The sequence below is a fragment of the Coregonus clupeaformis genome, chromosome 8 (genome assembly GCF_020615455.1).
Source record: "Coregonus clupeaformis isolate EN_2021a chromosome 8, ASM2061545v1, whole genome shotgun sequence".
In the NCBI taxonomy this organism is placed as follows: domain Eukaryota; kingdom Metazoa; phylum Chordata; class Actinopteri; order Salmoniformes; family Salmonidae; genus Coregonus; species Coregonus clupeaformis.
Genome location: NC_059199.1, coordinates 27281556 through 27304278, shown reverse-complemented (window position 1 = coordinate 27304278; position 22723 = coordinate 27281556). Strand labels below are relative to the sequence as shown.

Here is a 22723-nt window from a genome sequence, read left to right as displayed (position 1 = left end):
TCATCGACCTGGCTAAGGCTTTCGACTCTGTAAACCACTGCATTCTTATTGGCAGCCTTATTAGCCTTGGTTTCTCAAATGACTGCCTCGCCTGGTTCACCAACTACTTCTCAGATAGAGTTCAATGTGTCAAATCGGAGGGCCTGTTGTCTGGACCTATGGCAGTCTCTATGGGGGTGCCACAGGGTTCAATTCTTGGGCCGACTCTTTTCTCTGTGTATGTCAATGATGTCGCTCTTGCTGCTGGTGACTTTCAGATCCACCTCTACGCAGACGACACCATTTTGTATACATCTGGCCCTTCATTGGACACTGTGTTAACAAACCTCCAAACGAGCTTCAATGCCATACAACACTCATTCAGTAGCCTCCAACTGCTCTTAAACACTAGTAAAACTAAATGCATGCTCTTCAATCGAACGCTGCTGGCACCCGCCCACCCGACTAGAATCATTACTCTCGACGGGTCTGACCTAGAGTATGTGGACAACTACAAATACCTAGGTGTCTGGTTAGACTGTAAACTCTCCTTCCAGACTCACATTAAGCATCTCCAATCCAAAGTTAAATCTAGAATCGGCTTCCTATTTCGCAACAAAGCCTCCTTCACTCATGCTGCCAAACATGCCCTCGTAAAACTGACTATCCTACCGATCCTTGACTTCGGCGATGTCATTTACAAAATAGCCTCCAACACTCTACTCAGCAAATTGGATGTAGTCTATCACAGTGCCATCCGTTTTGTCACCAAAGCCCCATATACTACCCACCACTGTGACCTGTACGCTCTTGTTGGCTGGTCCTCACTACATATTTGTCGCCAAACCCACTGGCTCCAGGCCATCTATAAATCACTGCTAGGTAAATCCCTGCCTTATCTTAGCTCATTGGTCACCATAGCAACACCCACCCGTAGTATGCGCTCCAGCAGGTATATCTCACTGGTCATCCCCAAAGCCAACACCTCCTTTGGCTGCCATTCCTTCCAGTTCTCTGCTGCCAATGACTGGAACGAATTGCAAAAATCTCTGAAGCTGGAGACTTATCTCCCTCACTAACTTTAAGCATCAGTTGTCAGAGCACCTGTACACAGCCCATCTGAAATTAGCCCACCCAACTACCTCATCCCCATATTGTTATTTATTTTGCTCATTTGCACCCCAGTATCTCTATTTGCACATCATCTCTTGCACATCTATCATTCCAGTGTTAATACTAATTGTAATTATTTTGCACTATGGCCTATTTATTGGCTTACCTCCATAATTTGCTACATTTGCACACACTGTATATATATTTTCTGTTGTATTTTTGACTTTGTTTTGTTTTACCCCATATGTAACTGTGTTGTTGTTTTTATCGCACTGTTTTGCTTTATCTTGGCCAGGTCGCAGTTGTAAATAAAGGTGAAATAAATAACAATAAAAAGGCTGATCCATAGCCGATGACATCAGTTGTTGTCCGGTGGTCTACACGTGGAGTCCGAAACCGTTAGTACCTTCTAATGACTAGCCCTACATTACGATAATGCAGGACAGACACCTCAGCCGTGTGATTACTGCCTCGTGTTTTTCCTTGTTGACTACTGTAGTATTCAGCCACAGCCCTCCACACGTCTGACACGTGCAGTGAGAGCGAGAGGCATGACAAGAAGGTTACTGGCCAATTAGCATTTAGGGAGTCACTGAATGGTTATATTCTCGACCAATGAGAGCATTTTATACCAAGTGCTAACCAATCATGGCCGAGCACACAGTTCAGCACGTGTAGCGCATGGTTGCAATTCACATGTTGCCCCTCGCTGTACTGAGGACTGAAAGGTAAACTGAATCTGAACAGAGGCAAAGTAGGAAACAGTATTGAGACGTTGAGAACAGAGGACTCTTACAACTATAGCGCGCAATCAACATCAGTGTTTGTCATTGTTTGAAAAAAATACGATATTCTCAGATTTGCAATTGGAGAAGGAAATAGCAGTTATTCCACTAGTTATCCATTTTACTGTTTTATTGAATTGTCTTGGTATCAGCTTCATCCTGAAAGGTAAGAGATATATCGGCTATAGCCTACTGTGCCTTATGTTTTTCTTTAGAGATGTTTCCCCAGTCCTACTTTAACTCTCATTGAACTGTCAAACGTGCGCTGTTGGTTACAATAATTAAGCAAAAAGTCAAATCATTATTGGTTGTGCCTGAAGTATGCGCTGGTTCAGGATCAGCTTTCCCAGCTCTAGCCCAAACCTTTTCTGTGATTAACGCCTCAAACCGACCTGAAATCAGTTTATGGTTTTAGTTATCTCTATGTATGTAATCTATATATTATGTAAGAGCTTAATATAGTATAGACTAATTGAAAGAAAAAGCATAGGGAATTTATGAGACGCGTTCAATGAACATTGACAACTTTATAATGCGTGAAACAATGTAGTGTATAATGCAGCCTCTGTCCTTTTGTTTCAGTATAGTCAATTAGTTTGACGTTACAATGGTCAGATGTTTGAGATGTAAATAATAGCTGACATAAAACCCCAGAGCGATACAGCAAAATCCCACTGGACATTGTGCTTCACACCCCCACACAGCACACGATCACATGTATAGATAGCAACGCAACAGCTCGTGGAGTTTGTACCAACATCAGTGACTAGCAGCATTCCTTCTTGAATATTTATTAGGGGACACGCCTACTAGTATTCTGGAACAATTTGAGTTTTTTATTTGTTATTGTTTATTTTTTTATCGTTTTTTAAATTTTAATTGTGATATAGATATGTCTATGACTGTCATTTTGTTAAAGGGGGGTTTACTACATGCAGCACTTGTTCTAATGTCTAGGTCACCATTAACTCTACATCAGGTACTCTGAGGTATGTCTGATTGTAATATTCCTTGTGACTGACCTGGTCTGTTCTCTCTCTCTTCAGGGATGCATTTGTTGAGCATGTCCACCAAATGGCCGTCCTATGACTCCCGCTCCTCCACCCCCAGCTTCCTCCTCAGCGAGAGCGACGTGACTGAGGACGAGGCAGACATCGATGTCTTCACCTCCGAAAGCGAGGAAGATAGTTCAGGGGGTGGCAAGACCTGCTCAGTACCCTTCTCCCTGGCTGGGGGTGGCGAGGCAGCCCCTAGGTTACACTGGTCCATGGCTAGGAGTGGACAAGCGGAATGCTTTCCCCACACCACCATCTACCCATCCATGGTGGCTTCCCCTGGCAGTGCTGCATTAAGCACAAAGGAAAGCACAGAGGAGACCATGCAAGGAGACCTGGCCTTTGCTCAGAAAGTGAGTTTTGTTTTTTAAAGATTGATTTTAACATACTTTGCTACTGATTTCCAAACCCAGGTACATTATCAGACAGTAGATATTGATGTTTGCTGTTTCCCTTCTCTCTCCTAGTGTTCAGAGCTGCAAAAGTTTATCAAACCCCTGTTGGAGCTTCTGAATGGACTCAAGACGGGGAGATTTGAGAGAGGTCTTAGCAATTTCCAGTCAAGCATTGCCATTGACAGACTCCAGAGGATCCTGGGTATTCTTCAGAAACCTGACATGGGGTAAGCAAACCATCTTGTGTATAGCTAGCAAGCAAACAGTAACTTATGGTGTAGTTACACATTTACTTTAAGTTTCATGTCGTAACATGTTATTAATGACAGTCCTCCTCTTTTTCCACAGAGAAAAATTCCTCCGCACCCTCCTGCAGGTAGAGATGATGCTGAAGATGTGGTTCCCCCATGTGACCCCTGTCGCTGCCACCCAGAACCCCACACCCAGTCTTCCTCCACGATGGCACCAAAATCAGCTGTGTATGCCAGTCAAGGTGGGTCTCTTACTGCTCTACCTATCACGGTTTCATATGTAATTGTCATAATGATTCCCACAGCAATCTATAATATGTAAGACTTGTATCTAATTTATGTTTTTCTTCACTCTTGCTCCATCAGAAGCGCAAGCTTAGCTGGTTGGACTCTGATTTCCCCAGTGCCGCCCCACCCAGCTGTAAGTGCATGCAGTACGAGGACAACTACCAGGAAGTGACCTCACGAGACTCTAGCCCTTTGAGCACAGACACCTATAACCCGTCATGTCTGACTGTCAGCAGGAAAAGAAAGGGAAATAAGAGGCTTGACATTTCCCCTTGCTCTGCATGTGGCAGCCAAGCCACACAAGACAGCCGTGTCTCCTCCACCCTCCTGGTCTTTCACTCACATCAGCTCTCCCTCCATGGACATCAGCCACGGAGATGCCACAGCGGGCCTGGCACAGTGAAGACACAGACAGATATTACATCAGTGGGAATCCAAAGGAGGAGTCAGTCTATCCCCACATTACTAAGGTCTATGAAACAAGAGCTGGAGTGGAGCACAGGCACATAAAAGTGGACATAAAACGAAACTCTGAACTCATTGCACATTTTGACCATCTTTCATCCACTTTTGTCTGTGTTAATTTTTTTAAACTGAAATTTACCTGGGAATATTTTTTTTAATAGTTGATATGATAAGGCAGTGTTTATACTGATTAATTTGTATTTTATTTGAGACTTATCAACAAAAATTGACATGCAGTCCAATCACATGAAATACACTATGCAGAAATATTAAAAGAAAATAACATGGCTCAAGATTGATGGAATACCTCTAACCTAACATCAACTCACAGTTATGATAAAGTTATCAATAGTAGTAAAGCTTAAAACATGGACAATACAATGAAAAGCAATACAAGAACCTGTTAATCCTTTAGCTGATGCAGCACAGGGAACTGTGAAAAAGGCAGCTGAATGTATATGGCTTGCTATACCACTTCATTGATTGTAAACAATGCCATACAACTGCCACTAAACCACTGCCAACAAGTGGCAACAAAACCATTGCTTTATTACACACAGTTTAATGTATCTTGACTAAATCCACCTCTGTAAATATTACCTACCCCAATAGCATACAACTGGAATGACATCAACCATTAAGAACTACAAGAGAAGAGAAGAGAAATAACAACTGTTAGATTTATGGTATTACTCATAAAATAGGTCTGTTTGAAAGGGTCTGTTCTTGAAAACCCTGGATGCAGACTAGAGCCAGGGATTCCCTATTACATTCTAATTGGCTTAATGCTTTATAACTTTATTTATTTTATACTATACATTTATCATCCTTTACTGTTTAATACATTTGATGTCAGGTTTTTTCTTCTATGGTGTGAAAAGAAAAATATTTTGAGTAATACGTCATTGCCCAAAAACTATTTGCACATGAGTATTTTACATTCGATAACAAAGGAAATTGCACATTATTGATCAATGTTACTATTGTGACGACGCAAAACACCTCATTTTGAATCTTCTAGGAGGGTTTCTATTGGATTGGGAGAAAATCCGTAAAAATCTTTCATTGGGTATTTGAACTACAATGTTTTTGCTTAGCAAATATCATTCATGTTGAATGACACTTTATCCCTAGCCACTTTCAGAGATTCTAGATGGGAGTAGCCAGGAAACCAATAATAGCTGGGTACTGACTTGATCTACCGACTTAAATAACATATTGGGCAAGAAACGAATACAGGACAACTGAAACGTCACATGATTACCATACTGGTAGTATGTGTTATTGATCCTAACCATGCCAGGGAAGGCCCAGGTCGAGGACAGCATAGGAGAGAGATCACTGCAGCAGTAAATACAGTTAACTGTTGAGGCAATGCACAACCCTTCCTAAAAGCTGGTCAAACATCAGCCGATTGTGGAGTTGTTTATTTAGATATTTCCCTTAAGGAAATATTGCAATTTCATGTGATGTTTTTGGTGTATGTAGCCTAATACTCCTGCTTAATTAATAGTGTCCCGTGTGGCTCAGTTGGTAGAGCATGGCTCTTGCAACGCCTTGAGAAGCGTGTCTGCTAAATGACTAAAATGTTTAAAATATATATATATATATATATATATAAATAAAATGTACATTTCCAAACAAAATAGGGCGTAAGTTTTGCACTTTTCTCTGTTTATCAAAATAGGACAAATGGTTAGGCTGAGAAGGATACTTCACTGTTTTATATTATCTTCCTTTATTCAAGTCATTTCCTTTGCCTCCTTCCTACCTTTTACCCAACACCCTCCATCACATTTTTGGGTTGGACATAATTTTGTTTTGGTTACACACAATGTACTTGTGCTTCATATTTTATATATAATTGTTTGAGACCTACATTGTTTTTGATCAATGGTACCCTTTTTGCTCAAATAAAGTAACTCTTTGGTTCATCAGAACTTGATGTCTGCCATATACATTCTAATTATTTCCCTGAACATCTGAGCTGATGTAAAATTTACTGTGTCCCTGCTACATGAGAGTTCAGGTAGGCCTCCGCGCTAGAGCAAGAAAGTAGAAGGGGTGCTCGACAACAATAACAAAAATCCAACAAAATGGCTTCCCAAGAAAAACTTCCAAAAGGACTACTGGTAATTTGAGGCAGAAAGGAGTCAACACTCAACAAAAAAGGCAGAGATACATGTCTTATTTGCTCAAGCTTTATTTCATTGTTAGGATGAGTACAGTTGACTGATGTCAAGCTGTCAGTCACCTGTACTCGTCCTACTTCTTTCAGAGGAAGACGTCAGTTTGGCGTTGAAACGTCAGTCACCTGTACTCGTCTTAACAATGGATTAAAGCAGCAATCTGCAGATGCTACATTTATTTTGGGATTTATAAATTAATGATATATACCCATTGATTCTTGAACAATATAACTTTTAAATGCCTCATGGGCTTAGTTCAATTGTTACACCCCATCAAAACATAAAATATAAGCTTGATTTAATCCAATGATTTCTCCAATGTTTGTACGCCAGTATATTACTCCAGTATATTGTTTCAACTGTGGATAGGCCCTTTAAAGCCTGAGCAAATCTATAGTATCCAGCTGCAGTCCCGCACCATGGCTTGTCACTAAAACTGGCCTGTCACTATAAGTGTCTTTTCACTAAAAACCTATACTATTAACTATCCTAGCTACTTTTCCTTATCTCATTTCCTAGCTAATTTTCTTTCCTCCTTTCCTAGCTATATTTCCTTTCATCCTTTCTTAGCTTACTTTCCTTGGTCCCTTTTCTTCTTTCCTTTCCTAGCTCCCTTTTCTAATTTCCTAGCCTCCTTTCCCCCTTTCCTCCTTTCCTTCATCCCATCCCTTATCTCCACTCCGTTCTAGATCCCTTTCCTCCTTTCCTAGCTTCCTTTCCTCTTCTCCTAGCCCCCTTTCATCTTTCCTTTCGTAGTTCCCTTTCCTACTTTCATTTAATTTCCTCCTTTCTTAGTTCCCTTTCCTCATTCCTTTCCTAGCTCCCTTTCCTTTCCTCGTTTTCTAGCTCCCTTATCTTTCCTCCTTTCCTAGCTTCCTTTCCTCCTTTCCTAGCTCCCTTTACTTCTTTCCTTTCCTAGGTTTCTGATTTGATTTGATTTTAAATACAATACAACCACACGTGGATACAGTACAATGCCATTAAAATCATCGACGATGACACAAAAACTTGTATTTCCATTGTGGTCCTCTTGAAAATACACAAGACTATAACATAAAAACAAAATAATAAAGAGAGAAAAAGAGCTAGGAAAAGAGGAAAGGAAGCTAGTAATGGAAGAAGTAAAAGGGAGTTGGGAAAGGATATGCGGGAAGGGAGCTAGGAAAGTAAAGGAGGGGAGGAAAGGAAGGAAAGGGATCAAGGTAAGAATGCTAGGAAAGGTATCTTTTTGAAGGTAGGTTCCCTGGGGCCCCAGCTGTGCTAGTCCGGCCATGTGGAGAAGAAGAGTCTAATTTCATAGAATAGTGCCCTTGTACTGTCTTTTTACAGGGTCTGAAACCTAGGCCCATAGGCAATATGACCATCACCAAGCCCACCAAAAACGCATGGCAGAAGAAGGGATTAGGTGAGTATTCCCTAATAGCCAGTATAGTAGGTAGTAGCTGGTCATGTCCAATTACACTTTGACTATATAACATTTCAGGTGCTTTCAAGTACATTGTTTAGATTGGCTAACCACAGTGGCTGCTTTGCTTTGCAGAAGTACACTCTACAGCGGCCTTCTTGGACCTCTCCCTGACCTCTCAGTTCTCCAGATAGAAGAGGCATACAATAACTTTGACTCTCTATCCAAGCCATTGATCTGCAGCATGGGGATGTCTGCTGAAAAGCTTTTAGTCGACTCCCACTTTGGAAAGGTACAGGTGGGGAGCCTCCTGTCTTACCAGCAGCCTCCAATCACAACGCAACACATAGTTCACCATAAGGAGACACCACCATTCCCTTCACTGCCCCTGGATGGCTACAGACTGGATAGCAACTTTCAAGACTGCACATTTGAGCTCAGTGAAGAAGACCAGCTTCACATAGTCTCTTCAGGTGAGCTTCGCAACAGCCCATAAAATAGAGGAAGCTACTAGAGAACAGAGTGCTGTCTCCGACTGGCAGGTGCTCCGGAAACCAAGACTGAACTCGTCATGGTTCCGAGAGTCTTGCCATGTGAGAGGGCTGACATCCGCAGGCAATCTAGCTGAAAGGATCCTCAAAGGCACAGCACCAACAGCTGACATGAAGAGGGGACTGGAGTTGGAGATGGAGATGGAAGCAGCCAGTGGCCTCATCATACATCCTGACGTCCCTTGGCTTGCCTCTTCTCCTGATGGCCTGGTGTACGACCCTCTCGAGCATCCACCTTTTGGCCTAGTTGAGATTAAGAACCCGAACGTAAAGGGTTTTGTGGATTGTAAGTACATTCACATGCACAACGGTGAACCTTCCCCATAGAGGCAGCATACATCACTGGGTTGGAGTGGTGTGACTTTTTTGTCTGTGCACATGACGACATTCTGGTCGAGAGAATACATAGAGACCCAGTGGTGTTCTCACTAATTAGAGAGAAGGGTGACTGGTACTACTTACAGTACCTTGCAAAAGTATTCATCCCCTTGGCGTTTTTCCTATTTTGTTGCATTACAACCTGTAATTTAAATTGATTTTTATTTGGATTTCATGTAATGGACATACACAAAATAGTCCAAATTGGTGAAGTGAAATGAAAAAAATAACTTATTTCAAAAAATTCAAAAAAATAAATTACGGAAAAGTGGTGCGTGCATATGTATTCACCCCCTTTGCTATGAAGCCCCTAAATAAGATCTGGTGCAACCAATTACCTTCGGAAGTCACATTATTAGTTAAATAAAGTCCACCTGTGTGCAATCTAAGTGTCACATGATCTGTCACATGATCTCAGTATATATACGCCTGTTCTGAAAGGCCCCAAAGTCTGCAACACCACTAAGCAAGGGGCACCACCAAGCAAGTGGCACCATGAAGACCAAGGAGCTCTCCAAACAGGTCAGGGACAAAGTTGTGGAGAAGTACAGATCAGGGTTGGGTTATAAAAAAATATCTGAAACTTTGAACATCCCACGGAGCACCATTAAATCCATTATTAAAAAATTGAAAGAATATGGCACCACAACAAACCTTCCAAGAGAGGGCCGCCCACCAAAACTCACAGACCAGGCAAGGAGGGCATTAATCAGAGAGCCAACAAAGAGACCAAAGATAACCCTGAAGGAGCTGCAAGGCTCCACAGCGGAGATTGGAGTATCTGTCCATAGGACCACTTTAAGCCGTACACTCCACAGAGCTGGGCTTTACGGAAGAGTGGCCAGAAAAAAGCCATTGATTAAAGAAAAAAATAAGGAAACACGTTCGCCAAAAGGCATGTGGGAGACTCCCCAAACATATGGAAGAAGGTACTCTGGTCAGATGAGACTAAAATTGAGCTTTTTGGCCATCAAGGAAAACGCTATGTCTGGCGCAAACCCAACACCTCTCATCACCCCGAGAACACCATCCCCACAGTGAAGCATGGTGGTGGCAGCGTCATGCTGTGGGGATGTTTTTCATCGGCAGGGACTGGGAAACTGGTCAGAATTGAAGGAATGATTGATGCCGCTAAATACAGGGAAATTCATGAGGGAAACCTGTTTCAGTCTTCCAGAGATTTGAAGAAGAAGAAGAAGGGAGTGCACTGCTAACAGCTCGTAAATGGCATCCCTTGAGAAAGCAAGAAACAGATGTGTGTCAGGAGAAGTGAGTGACTCTAAGGATCTCCTTTATTCTATAGAGATTGTTAACTCTGTTAGTGAAGAATTCAATCGGTCTTGTTGTGAAGATTTATCCATTATGGACATCCAATATGGGGTTGCTCAATTAAAAAATAACAAGTCTCCAGGTTGTGATGGATTAACCTCTGAATTTTACAAAACCTTCTCTGAAGAAATAGCACAATTCTTACTTGAAACCTTTAAAGAGGCAATAAAGAAGGGAGAACTACTTGCCTCTCTGAAACAAGGGGTTATTACTCTTATACCTAAACCACAAAAGGATCTCTTAATTATTGATAATTGGCGTCCAATCACACTCCTAAATAACGACTACAAAATTATAGCCTCAATCTTTGCGAAAAGGTTAAAGTTGTGCTTGAATGATCTGATTGATGAATGTCAATCTGGGTTTATGAAAGGGCGCCATATATCTAATAATCTGAGGCTGGTGTTAGATTTGGTTGAGTATTGTGATCTATTGGATGACTCCCCTGTTATCTTATTTTTGGATTTTCAGAAAGCATTTGATACCGTAAATCACAATTTTATCTTTGATTGTCAAATGCATTAGAAGTTTGGTAATTTTTTTGTTGATGCTATTAGAACTCTGTATAATGGTAGCAATAGCTGTATCAAACTCTGTCATGGAACATCCTCAAGGTTTAACATTTATAAAGGAATACGACAAGGTTGTCCAATCTCACCTTTTTTATATTTGTTAGTTTCTCAAACCTTATGCTCATTAGTTTATCAAAGTCAATTTGAAGGCATTACATTCCAGGCCAGAGAGATCAAGATATCCCAACTGGTGGATGACACCTCACTTAAAAAAAAAAAAATGTGTCACAAGTTAGATTAGCATTGGATATTGTGAAGCAGTTCTCCAAAATCTCAGGTTTGGTATTAAATATTTCCAAATGTGAGATGTTTGTTCTGAAAGGAGCTGTCAATCCAGCAGATTGTAACATCTCTGAAAAAGTGGGCGTTGCTACGTTGTGCAAAAGGTCTATACCCCCTGGCTGTTCTGTTTTTTGTGTTTTACATGTAACTGTTAAATACATAAATTTAAAAATAATAATAATAACAACAACAACAAAAACAATGTATCGGGAAGGAAGTTGAGCGGAAGAGGGCGTTGCTACGTTGTGCAAAAGGTCTAGTCCCCCTTCCACTTTAAAAAATAACTTTGGCAAAGGGTAAAGTCAACAACACGCAGTCCCGCTCTGTTTGTTACTGATTATAGTTTTGGAAACAGAAAACTGTATGGAGATGAAATGTTTCATCGATGACAAAATTAGCAGAATTTCGGCCAAAATCAATCTCGTGCCATCTTCTCCCACTGCCGGACACTGGGTTTCCTCTCATCACCATATTTGGTAGTGAGTGGAACGACGCCAACTGGATGCTTCACATTTATACATCCGCTGAAATATCTGCCTCATTGTTTTATCTGTGGCTTGGCAGTGCAAGGCCTGGAAGATGGCTGCAGGATCAGGCGCGTCAAGCGGCCAAAGTCGTGGTTCGTCTGTGGCCCTGGAGTCAACTTTGGACCGACGGTTTCAAGGAGTGTCAAACACAATGGAATCAATTCAAGGACTATCAAATTGGTGCATTGAGAACAAGAAATACCACAGCCTTATCGTGCGTTACTGGATGAAATGGTTGAGGAAATGTGAGTTGCTAATGTTAGCTAGCTAACGTTAGCTGGTTTGCCTGGCTTAGCGCTCGTTGCCTTGCTAGGTTAGTTAACTTTAGCTAGGTAACTGTTAGGTAGCTACTTATGTTAACGTGTGCATCTATGGTTAGCGAATGTTAACAATATCTAATTAGCTAGTTCGTGACATCGGTGAACATCACAGGAATGTCATGTGAAACTAAATAATGTAATTTATCTTGTAGTTAGAGTAATTATAGCTAGCTTGTTAGTTAACGTTAACTAACGCGGGACTGCGCATATGGAGCTAGTTAGCGAACTTGTTAGCAAGTTAGCTAATGCTGCCTTGTTAACTAGGACTTGGAGTTTCAGCCAGATAATGCAATCACTACTAGTTGTTGATGTCTAGCAAATGTTTGTTATAACGTGTCTGGTCAGTTGTTGACAAACAATGGCGTTAGTGAGCGATTATTCTCCGCATAGGAGTAACGTTAGTGTAAAGTTGTTAGCTAACGCGTTAGCTATTCTCCTGTTCAGACTATTACATTCCTTGAAGCCATTGCCATCCATGGTTTAACACCCTAAATCAGTTTGACGTAGTAGTGTCCAAAACAGTAACATAATCGAGATACATGTTAACTAACTAGAGAAATAGCTAACTAGTTAGTAACTTTTCTAAACATGTAGGCTATGTTATTGAACTTATTGTTACTGTAACTTACTGTTAACTACATAGTAGTTATTGCACACAAAAAATAGGAACTACCTCATTTTTGGCGCTTCAGTTGTAGGCCTATAGGGAGTGTATAATGATTGTGTACGATAATGCCGAGAATTGAAGATGCATGAATGTATTGTGTTCAGTTCTCCCGGAGACCGGAAACATGCTGTGCTGCTTTCCTCTACTTTTTTGTTAGTGACAGTGAAGCTTTGGTAGTCCATATTGATAATGTCATTTACATTACATTTACATTTTAGTCATTATGTGTTGTGTTTTAGAAACCGTATGTGATTTATTTTTTACGAGTGTAGTACTAGTAAAGTATGCCGAACTGTAAATTACTGTTTGATGCTGCTCATATTTAATCTTTAAAGCGGCAATCAGCAGTTGAAACAATAGTAACCACTCTCAAATTCATAGACAAAGCTATGGATGCAAGGACTGACCATCCATAATATCTAAATTATTGTTTCAACCATGTTTTGAAGATATATAGCTTGTTTATGGCCTCCCGAGTGGCGCACTGGTCTAAGGCACTGCATTGCAGTGCTAGCTGTGCCACTAGAGATCCTGGTTAGATTCCAGGCTCTGTCGTAGCCGGCCGCGACCGGGAGACCCATGGGGCGGCGCACAATTGGCCCAGCGTCGTCCAGGGTAGGGGAGGGAATGGCTGGTAGGGATGTAGCTCAGTTGGTAGAGCATGGTGTTTGTAACGCCAGGGTTGTGGGTTCGAATCCCACGGGGGGTATGAAAATATATATATTTTTTAAATAATAATAATGTATGCACTCACTACCTGTAAGTCGCTCTGGATAAGAGCGTCTGCTAAATGACAAAAAAGTAAAAAGTTTACATTTACAAACATTGGAGCTTATATTTTGGGTTGTAATGTGGTATGACAGTTGAACTAAGCCCATGGGGCATTTTATAGGTTATATTATTCAAGAATCAATGGGTAGGCATACATATCATGAATTTATAAGTCCCAAAATGGATGTAGCTTTTAAGGTCATTTTCTGTGAGTGAAAAATTATTTGATTGTGTTGCGAGAGAGGGGATTGTGAGCGTGAAGAAAGTACTGCTTGTGAAAGCCTGGGGGGGGTGAACGATTACACCTCATAATATTGAAACATGATGATGATGGTGGTTGTGAAGGATCCAATGGATGGATTGGTTCATTGTGCTTAATATTCGTCCACATTACTGTACCTCGGTCAATGCTTTTATGCTTTTTATTAATTCACAGGACTACACATGCACTGTATTCAAGCATCACTCAAATTCAATGATTGAATATTAAGTCAGGCGGCAGGCCCTGTGTTTGCAGTGCCAGGTGTGAACAGCAGTCCCTCCCTGACATTCATTGCTGTGTTATAGCCTAATTAGGCTTATTCTGTGTGCGTTGTTGTAAGACAAATGCTGATAGAACCTGAATCAACAGTGATGTGCTTTTATTACTCTGAGCGATTATTCATAGGCTACACTGAAGGGCCAAGCCACAGCCGAGATGTGCTAAAGGTGTATTGCCATGCAACTTGGTGAAGTGGTCCTTTTGCATGCCTTTATGGACCTAGTTTAGGAACAAGTGATTGTTCTCTCACTCTAATGCGTAGCCTGCTAATTACACCTGTTGGTTTATACCTATTGCCTGAGGAAGAAGACAATGTTGGGTTGGTATGCCTGGTCTTACTTGTTACTACAGCAGGGAATCAAATCTGTTCACCCAGGCTTAGATGAGTACCAGGAAGTTGTTGTGATTGCCTTGGAGCATCCTCTGTAGCTCAGTTGGTAGAGCATGGCGCTTGTAACGCCAGGGTAGTGGGTTCGATCCCCGGGACCACCCATATGTAAAAATGTATGCACACATGACTGTAAGTCGCTTTGGATAAAAGCGTCTGCTAAATGGCTTATTATTATTATTGGAGGCGGAGCTCTGAGTTTTTCAGTAAACATTTACATTTTTACATTTTAGTCATTTAGCAGACACTCTTATCCAGAGCGACATACTTAGTGAGTGCATACATTTTTCAAACATGACTGTTTGCTGTTGCTCCTGCCTTTCAGCACCATAAGCTGATGTAGGCAATGCTTAAAAATGGTATGATGTAGGCCTAAAATATCTACTCTTAAAGGGCGAGTTTGTTTTGCATGGACCGGTGCCCTGGGTTGGTGGAGATTTCACTTAAGCCCCGTTTCCATTGGCACGTTGAAGTCAACCCAGGTTGGGCTGGCCTTGGTGGGCTAGCTCAAATTGCGTTTCCGCTGCCTCCAGATAATTAGAAATTATGTCATGTTGCTAGGTAGCCAATATGTGACCTGCAGCAAGCCTCACCATACTGTAACTAACATTACCTCATACTCCTGCCAGTGCCAGCCAGACTCAGAGCCATGTATTTAGCTTGCTGACGTTAGCTAGCTAGCTAAATGGTTAGCGTCGTCGCTAGCATAACCTGTTAGCTAGCTTAATTCCTACCTTGCTTGCAATGACATTGGCTATTAGCGATCTAGCTAACCAAGCAAACCAGACGACAGGTTTGATATGATGTAGCAAGCTAGCTTTAAATACGACCTGACAAGCTAAAATTAATGCTGCTAGCTCACGTTAGCTAGCTAGCTAGCTAGCTAGCTAGCTAGCTTGTTTTAACTCTGATTTGCTAGCTAATGTTAGGTAGCTAGCTAGCATTCGAGGGCTGCCTGTTCTCATAAAAGTTTGTGTCAGCATCCAGCAGTGATCAGCTTGGTGGTTGCATAGTAACGGGGTCACCAGCCCAAATTCTAATCAGTTGTGAAATTGGGAAGCGCTCGAGTTTGGCCCTCATTTTAAGTGGCAGTTGAAATTGGGCTTTAGTGTCTGCTAGGACTGGGTGATGTTGCCTACAAATCCTACCTAGATTTTTTTTTCAAATTTATGGGCGATTCACGATATGTCTAAAAAGTGTTTTAAAAAGTTTTCTCTAAATAAGCGTTGTATAATTAAAGGTCAAATACACTGCATTTCAAAAAGTCAGCAATAATCTAATTCAGGGCTTGTGAAGTTATACCAAGGATAAATATAAGCCTTCCACAACCAAAAGACCCACTAATAATTGTATTATTTTATCAAAATAGTTTACCCTGCTTTTTTTTGCAGTAATCACTGATCTGGAAAATGCAATTTTCTGTTACAAATTTAACTAGAACCATGCATAATGCACATTCACTAATAATGACTAACTTCTTGTAGCAGGCATAAGGCTATAGAAAATTCATCAACAATCTCAAGCCCACGTGCTAGTGATTAGCCAGCTAATCTTTTATATTTCACGTTTAGCCAACTTGGATCTATTTGCTAGCTAACAAGGTTGAACAGTTTAATTGTTATGAACACACGCTTCTATCTGTTACCTTATTTCTCAGAATGAAAACGGGTTCCAACTCCTTATATAATTGTGTTGTATGCTTATTGCACATTTATAAAACACAGACTAGACAGCTAGTATAACAGTCTTTGGCTACAAACTGAGCATTCATTTTCCAGAATCAATGTTCATTGATACTCTTGTTTTAGTAGTGTCTGCTCTGCACGCAATTTGAGTAGTTGAGACATAAAAAGGGTATCGTTAGAAAAGTTAACTCCTCTATTACAGTCAAATAATGTCTCAATGTGTTGGACCAAACCTCAAATACAAATAGAGAGTTGAAACCGCTTGTCAGAGTGGAAGATGTGATCTCAACTTTGTTGGCGTGAGAGGCAGGGGCAGGGGCTTGCTGAGTGTGTAAACCATAGACACACTAAAATATGTCCAAAATAAACCCAATGCGTTTCTATGGGCTTATTTTGGATGTAAGCTTGTCGCTTGGCTTTCCGACATTGGGTCAATGACTGTTTCTCATTGTTAGGGCGGAGAGGTGCATCTCGTCATTTAATACAGATATCTGGTGTAAATGGGAAGGTGCACACAGCACAGAGGAGCGAAGGAGACGAGACCAAAAATGCAACAGGAGAACAAGTGGAAATAAACGCTCATAAAAACGAAAAATAACAAAACAGATTCTTGCGATACATGCATTTGGAATATCGAGAAAAAACATAAATTCGAATTCATTTGATACATTGCCCAGCCCTAGTGTCTGCCTTTTATGGTGTGACAGAATAACCGTGTTGATGATGTAGGCTAATAGGGGTTAACTGCCTACCTCTTTAGCCTATATGCCATCAGAACATCAGAATGTTAGGATGAAACAGTCAGAGGTCACCAAGTGCAACATAGCTTCAGCGTGTAAATTAGCTAGAAAGATGTGTCGGCATCGAGTAATTGTCTCTGGCCCCCTCCCAGTTAGGGGGAGTGATGAGCTCTACAGCAGAGTCTCAGCACTCAATCGCTGGTTGAAAACTGTTTTCTGCCCCTCCCAAAAGATAGAATTTGTAGATAATTGGCCCTCTTTCTGGGACTCACCCACAAACAGGACCAAGCCTGACCTGCTGATGAGGGACGGACTCCATCCTAGCTGGAGGGGTGCTCTCATCTTATCTACCAACATAGATAGGGCTCTAACTCCTCTAGCCCCACAGTGAAATAGGGTGCAGGCCAGGCAGCAGGCTGTTAGCCAACCTGCCAGCTTAGTGGAGTCTGCCAATAGCACAGTCAGTGTAGTCAGCTCAGCCATACCCATTGAGACTGTGTCTGTGCCTCGACCTAGGTTGGGCAAAACTAAACATGGCGGTGTTCACCTTAGCAATCTTATTAGGATAAAGACCTCCTCCATTCCTGCCATTATTGAAAGAGATCGTGATACCTCACATCTCAAAATAGGGTTACTTAATGTTAGATCCCTCACTTCAAAGGCAGTCATAGTCAATGAACTAATCACTGATCATAATCTTGATGTGATTGGCCTGACTGAAACATGGCTTAAGCCTGATGAATTTGCTGTGTTAAATGAGGCCTCACCTCCTGGTTACACTAGTGACCATATTCCCCGTGCATCCCGCAAAGGCGGAGGTGTTGCTAACATTTACGATAGCAAATTTCAATTTACAAAAAAAAAATGGCGTTTTCGTCTTTTGAGCTTCTAGTCATGAAATCTATGCAGCCTACTCAATCACTTTTTATAGCTACTGTTTACAGGCCTCCTGGGCCATATACAGCGTTCCTCTCTGAGTTTCCTGAATTCCTATCAGACCTTGTAGTCATAGCAGATCATATTCTAATTTTTGGTGATTTTAATATTCACATGGAGAAGTCCACAGACCCACTCCAAAAGTCTTTCGGAGCCATCATCGACTCAGTGGGTTTTGTCCAACATGTCTCTGGACCTACTCACTGCCACAGTCATACTCTGGACCTAGTTTTGTCCCATGGAATAAATGTTGTAGATCTTAATGTTTTTCCACAAAATCCTGGACTATCGGACCACCATTTTATTACGTTTGCAATCGCAACAAATAATCTGCTCAGACCCCAACCAAGGAGCATCAAAAGTCGTGCTATAAATTCTCAGACAACACAAAAATTCCTTGATGCCCTTCCAGACTCCTTCTGCCTACCCAAGGACGTCAGAGGACAAAAATCAGTTAACCACTTAACTGAGGAACTCAATTTAACCTTGCGCAATACCCTAGATGCAGTTGCACCCCTAAAAACGAAAAACATTTGTCATAAGAAACTAGCTCCCTGGTATACAGAAAATACCCGAGCTTTGAAGCAAGCTTCCAGGAAATTGGAACGGAAATGGCGCCACACCAAACTGGAAGTCTTCCGACTAGCTTGGAAAGACAGTACCGTGCAGTACCGAAGAGCCCTCACTGCTGCTCGATCATCCTACTTTTCCAACTTAATCGAGGAAAATAAGAACAATCCAAAATTTCTTTTGATACTGTTGCAAAGCTAACTAAAAAGCAGCATTCCCCAAGAGAGGATGGCTTTCACTTCAGCAGTAATAAATTCATGAACTTCTTTGAGGAAAAGATCATGACCATTAGAAAGCAAATTACGGACTCCTCTTTGAATCTGCGTATTCCTCCAGGGCTTAGCTGTCCTGGATCTGCACAGACTCTGCGAGGGCCTGGGATCGGGAGAGACACTTAAGTGTTTTAGTACTATATCTCTTGACACAATGATGAAAATAATCATGGCCTCTAAACCTTCAAGCTGCATACTGGATCCTATTCCTACTAAACTGCTGAAGGAGCTGCTTCCTGTGCTTGGCCCTCCTATGTTGAACATAATAAACAGCTCTCTATCCACCGGATGTGTACCAAACTCACTAAAAGTGGCAGTGATAAAGCCTCTCTTGAAAAAGCCAAACCTTGACCCGGAAAATATAAAAAACTATCGGCCTATATCGAATCTTCCATTCCTCTCAAAAATTTTAGAAAAAGCTGTTGCGCAGCAACTCACTGCCTTTCTGAAGACAAACAATGTATACGAAATGCTTCAGTCTGGTTTTAGACCCCATCATAGCACTGAGACTGCACTTGTGAAGGTGGTAAATGACCTTTTAATGGCGTCAGACCGAGGCTCTGCATCTGTCCTCGTGCTACTAGACCTTAGTGCTGCCTTTGACACTATCGATCACCACATTCTTTTGGAGAGACTGGAAACCCAAATTGGTCTACACGGACAAGTTCTGGCCTGGTTTAGATCTTACCTGTCGGAAAGATATCAGTTTGTCTCTGTGAATGGTCTGTCCTCCGACAAATCAACTGTACATTTCGGTGTTCCTCAAGGTTCCGTTTTAGGACCACTATTGTTTTCACTATATATTTTACCTCTTGGGGATGTTATTCGAAAACATAATGTTAACTTTCACTGCTATGCGGATGACACACAGCTGTACATTTCAATGAAACATGGTGAAGCCCCAAAATTGCCCTCGCTAGAAGCCTGTGTTTCAGACATAAGGAAGTGGATGGCTGAAAACTTTCTACTTTTAAACTCGGACAAAACAGAGATGCTTGTTCTAGGTCCCAAGAAACAAAGAGATCTTCTGTTAAATCTGACAATTCATCTTGATGGTTGTAAAGTCGTCTCAAATAAAACTGTGAAGGACCTCGGCGTTACTCTTGACCCTGATCTCTCTTTTGACGAACATATCAAGACTGTTTCAAGGACAGCTTTTTTCCATCTACGTAACATTGCAAAAATCAGAAATTTTCTGTCCAAAAATGATGCAGAAAAATTAATCCATGCATTTGTTACTTCTAGGTTAGACTACTGCAATGCTCTACTTTCCGGCTACCCGGATAAAGCACTAAATAAACTTCAGTTAGTGCTAAATACGGCTGCTAGAATCCTGACTAGAACCAAGAAATTTGATCATATTACTCCAGTGCTAGCTTCCCTACACTGGCTTCCTGTTAAGGCAAGGGCTGATTTCAAGGTTTTACTGTTAACCTATAAAGCGTTACATGGGCTTGCTCCTACCTATCTTTCCGAGTTGGTCCTGCCGTACATACCAATACGTACGCTACGGTCACAAGACGCAGGCCTCCTAATTGTCCCTAGAATTTCTAAGCAAACAGCGGGAGGCAGGGCTTTCTCCTATAGATCTCCATTTTTATGGAACAGTTTGCCTACCCATATGAGAGACGCAGACTCGGTCTCAACCTTTAAGTCTTTACTGAAGACTTATCTCTTCAGTAGGTCATATGATTGAGTGTAGTCTGGCCCAGGAGTGTGAAGGTGAACGGAAAGGCTCTGGAGCAACGAACAGCCCTTGCTGTCTCTGCCAGGCCGGTTCCCCTCTCTCCACTGGGGTTCTCTGCCTCTAACCCTGTTACAGGGGCTGAGTCACTGGCTTGCTGGTGCTCTTTCATGCCGTCCCTAGGAGGGGTGCGTCACTTGAGTGGGTTGAGTTACTGACGTGATCTTCCTGTCTGGGTTGGCGCCCCCCTTGGTTTGTGCTGTGGTGGAGACCTCTGTGGGCTATACTCGGCCTTGTCTCAGGATTGTAAGTTGGTGGTTGAGGATATCCCTCTGGTGGTGCGGGGGCTGTGCTTTGGCAGAGTGGGTGGGGTTATATCCTTCCTGTTTGGCCCTGTCCGGGGTTTCTTCGGATGGGGCCACAGTGTCTCCGGACCGCTCCTGTCTCAGCCTCCAGTATTTATGCTGCAGTAGTTTATGTGTCGGGGGCTGGGGTTAGTTGGTTATACCTGGAGTACTTCTCCTGTCTTATCCAGTGTCCTGTGTGAATTTAAGTATGCTCTCTCTAATTCTCTCGTTCTCTCTTTCTCTCTGAGAACCTGAGCCCTAGGACCATACGTCAGGACTACCGGGCATGCTGACACCTTGCTGTCCCCAGTCCGCCTGGCCTTGCTGCTATTCCAGTTTCAACTGTTCTGCCTGCGGTTACGAAACCCCTACCTGTCCCAGACCTGCTGTTTTCAACTCTTAATGATCGGCTATGAAAAGCCAACTGAGAGACCTGAGCCCTAGGACCATACGTCGGGACTACCGGCCGTGGTGACTCCTTGCTGTCCCCAGTCCGCCTGGCCTTGCTGCTATTCCAGTTTCAACTGTTCTGCCTGCGGTTATGGAACCCCTACCTGTCCCAGACCTGCTGTTTTCAACTCTTAATGATCGGCTATGAAAAGCCAACTGAGATTTATTCCTGATTATTATTTGACCATGCTTGTCACTTATGAACATTTTTGAACATCTTGGCATGGTTCTGTTATAATCTCCACCCGGCACAGCCAGAAGAGGACTGGCCACCCCTCATAGCCTGGTTCCTCTCTAGGTTTCTTCCTAGGTTTTGGCCTTTCTAGGGAGTTTTTCCTAGCCACCGTGCTTCTACACCTGCATTACTAGCTGTTTGGGGTTTTAGGCTGGGTTTCTGTAAAGCACTTCGAGATATTAGCTGATGTAAGAAGGGCTATATAAAATAAAATTGATTGATTGATTGATCAGAACACCCGTGTTGATGATCTTGTAGTGGCTTAGTGCCTTGCCTGGCTTTATGTGACATCAGAATAACAGTGTTGATGATGTCATAGTGGCTAATAGGGCTGGGAATTGCCAGGGACCTCACGATACAATATTATCATGATACTTAGGTGCAACTCAATATTAATGTTTTGTACACTCAATGTATGTCTGCTGCAGAGAGACGAGAGAGAGCATTGTTTGATGCCACAACCCATTCGAGATGCACCGTTTCAGTTTCAATGACTCAATATTTAGAACGAAAACGGATGACTAACTAAGGCTGGGAATGGCTGGCAAAAAAAACAAAAACATTTTAAGTCGAAATGTTACAACATAGCTACGTTTTTGTTATTTGGAGTTATTAAATACTTTTTGATTAGGGCCGCAGCATATTATGCATAGCAGCAAAGGCTGGATAAATATTATTTATCTCTTTTGTTTTAATATGTTAAAATTCTATATACAGCATCCTAAATGGACATTATAAAGTGCAATATTTTTTTATAATAAAACAACAGCCAGTTTGGGTCATAGTTGCATGTTTTTTTTGTAAAACAAATAGGCTCTGTCTGGCCCGCGAATTCGTTTTTTCAATATGGTCCGTGCGCTGATTTGAGTTTGACACCCCTGGGCTAGCGTATCTATTTATGTGGCTATTTATTTAGCAAGCTAAAAACACTGAGCCTAACGTTAGCTAGCTAGCTGCTGTGAGAATGTCATGCGATTTGGAAGAGTGGGTGAGTGACCAACTTTTCCCCCTCATATCATTTTTCGTTGGCTACAGCAAGAGATGCTGCAGGTGTCGTTTGGTTAACTGGCAAGAAATGTAAATTGCTTCGCTAGCTAACCAGCTCGCTATGCTGAAAGTGAACAACTGTTATCCACAGTTAGCATGTCTCTTAGTTGTCAATTAAATGTATTTGGCATCGATCAAGTGGGCGGGCAGGCAAGTTCCCATTGTTGTCAAAACTTGGGTTGGGCCAAGCATGCATTGGTGGGCAAGCTGCATAAGGACTAGCAGGCTACTATCCCCCATTTATCAGTGCAATTTTGACAACCAACTAGTTGAACATTTTTGAGAGGGTTTATCTAATGTTCCGTCGTTATATTTGAGCTCATCTTGCTCTGGCTAGCATTAGTTGTTGATCTTGTTGTTAATGTGCATAGGCAACTGATGGCGAGAGAGCCTACCTTTTCATGGTGGTTTGTTCAATAAATAGGATTTTGAAGTTCCCAAATGTAAGACTCCCGTGGTATTTACATATTTGCAGAAATCCAGTCAGGTGTATTTTGTGGCTTTTG

At 41.9% G+C, this 22723-nt stretch overlaps 2 protein-coding genes across 2 annotated transcripts in view; both read left to right on the top strand.

The window, feature by feature from the left end:
- Nucleotides 1-1802: 1802 nt before the first annotated feature.
- LOC121571419 lies at nucleotides 1803-6276 on the top strand. Its single transcript, XM_041882852.1, has 5 exons — nucleotides 1803-2043; nucleotides 2924-3285; nucleotides 3400-3554; nucleotides 3676-3820; nucleotides 3945-6276. Exons 2-5 carry the CDS (start codon nucleotides 2926-2928, stop codon nucleotides 4374-4376), a joined length of 1092 nt encoding a protein of 363 aa, XP_041738786.1. The 5' UTR covers nucleotides 1803-2043; nucleotides 2924-2925; the 3' UTR covers nucleotides 4377-6276.
- A 5286-nt stretch (nucleotides 6277-11562) lies between these two features.
- The window catches only part of rprd2a (regulation of nuclear pre-mRNA domain containing 2a), a 33912-nt gene continuing 22751 nt past the window's right edge, over nucleotides 11563-22723 (top strand). Inside the window, exon 1 of the mRNA XM_041882853.2 lies at nucleotides 11563-11809. Coding sequence (XP_041738787.1) covers nucleotides 11617-11809 — 193 coding nt within the window. The 5' untranslated portion in view covers nucleotides 11563-11616. The remainder of the gene's footprint in view (nucleotides 11810-22723) is intronic.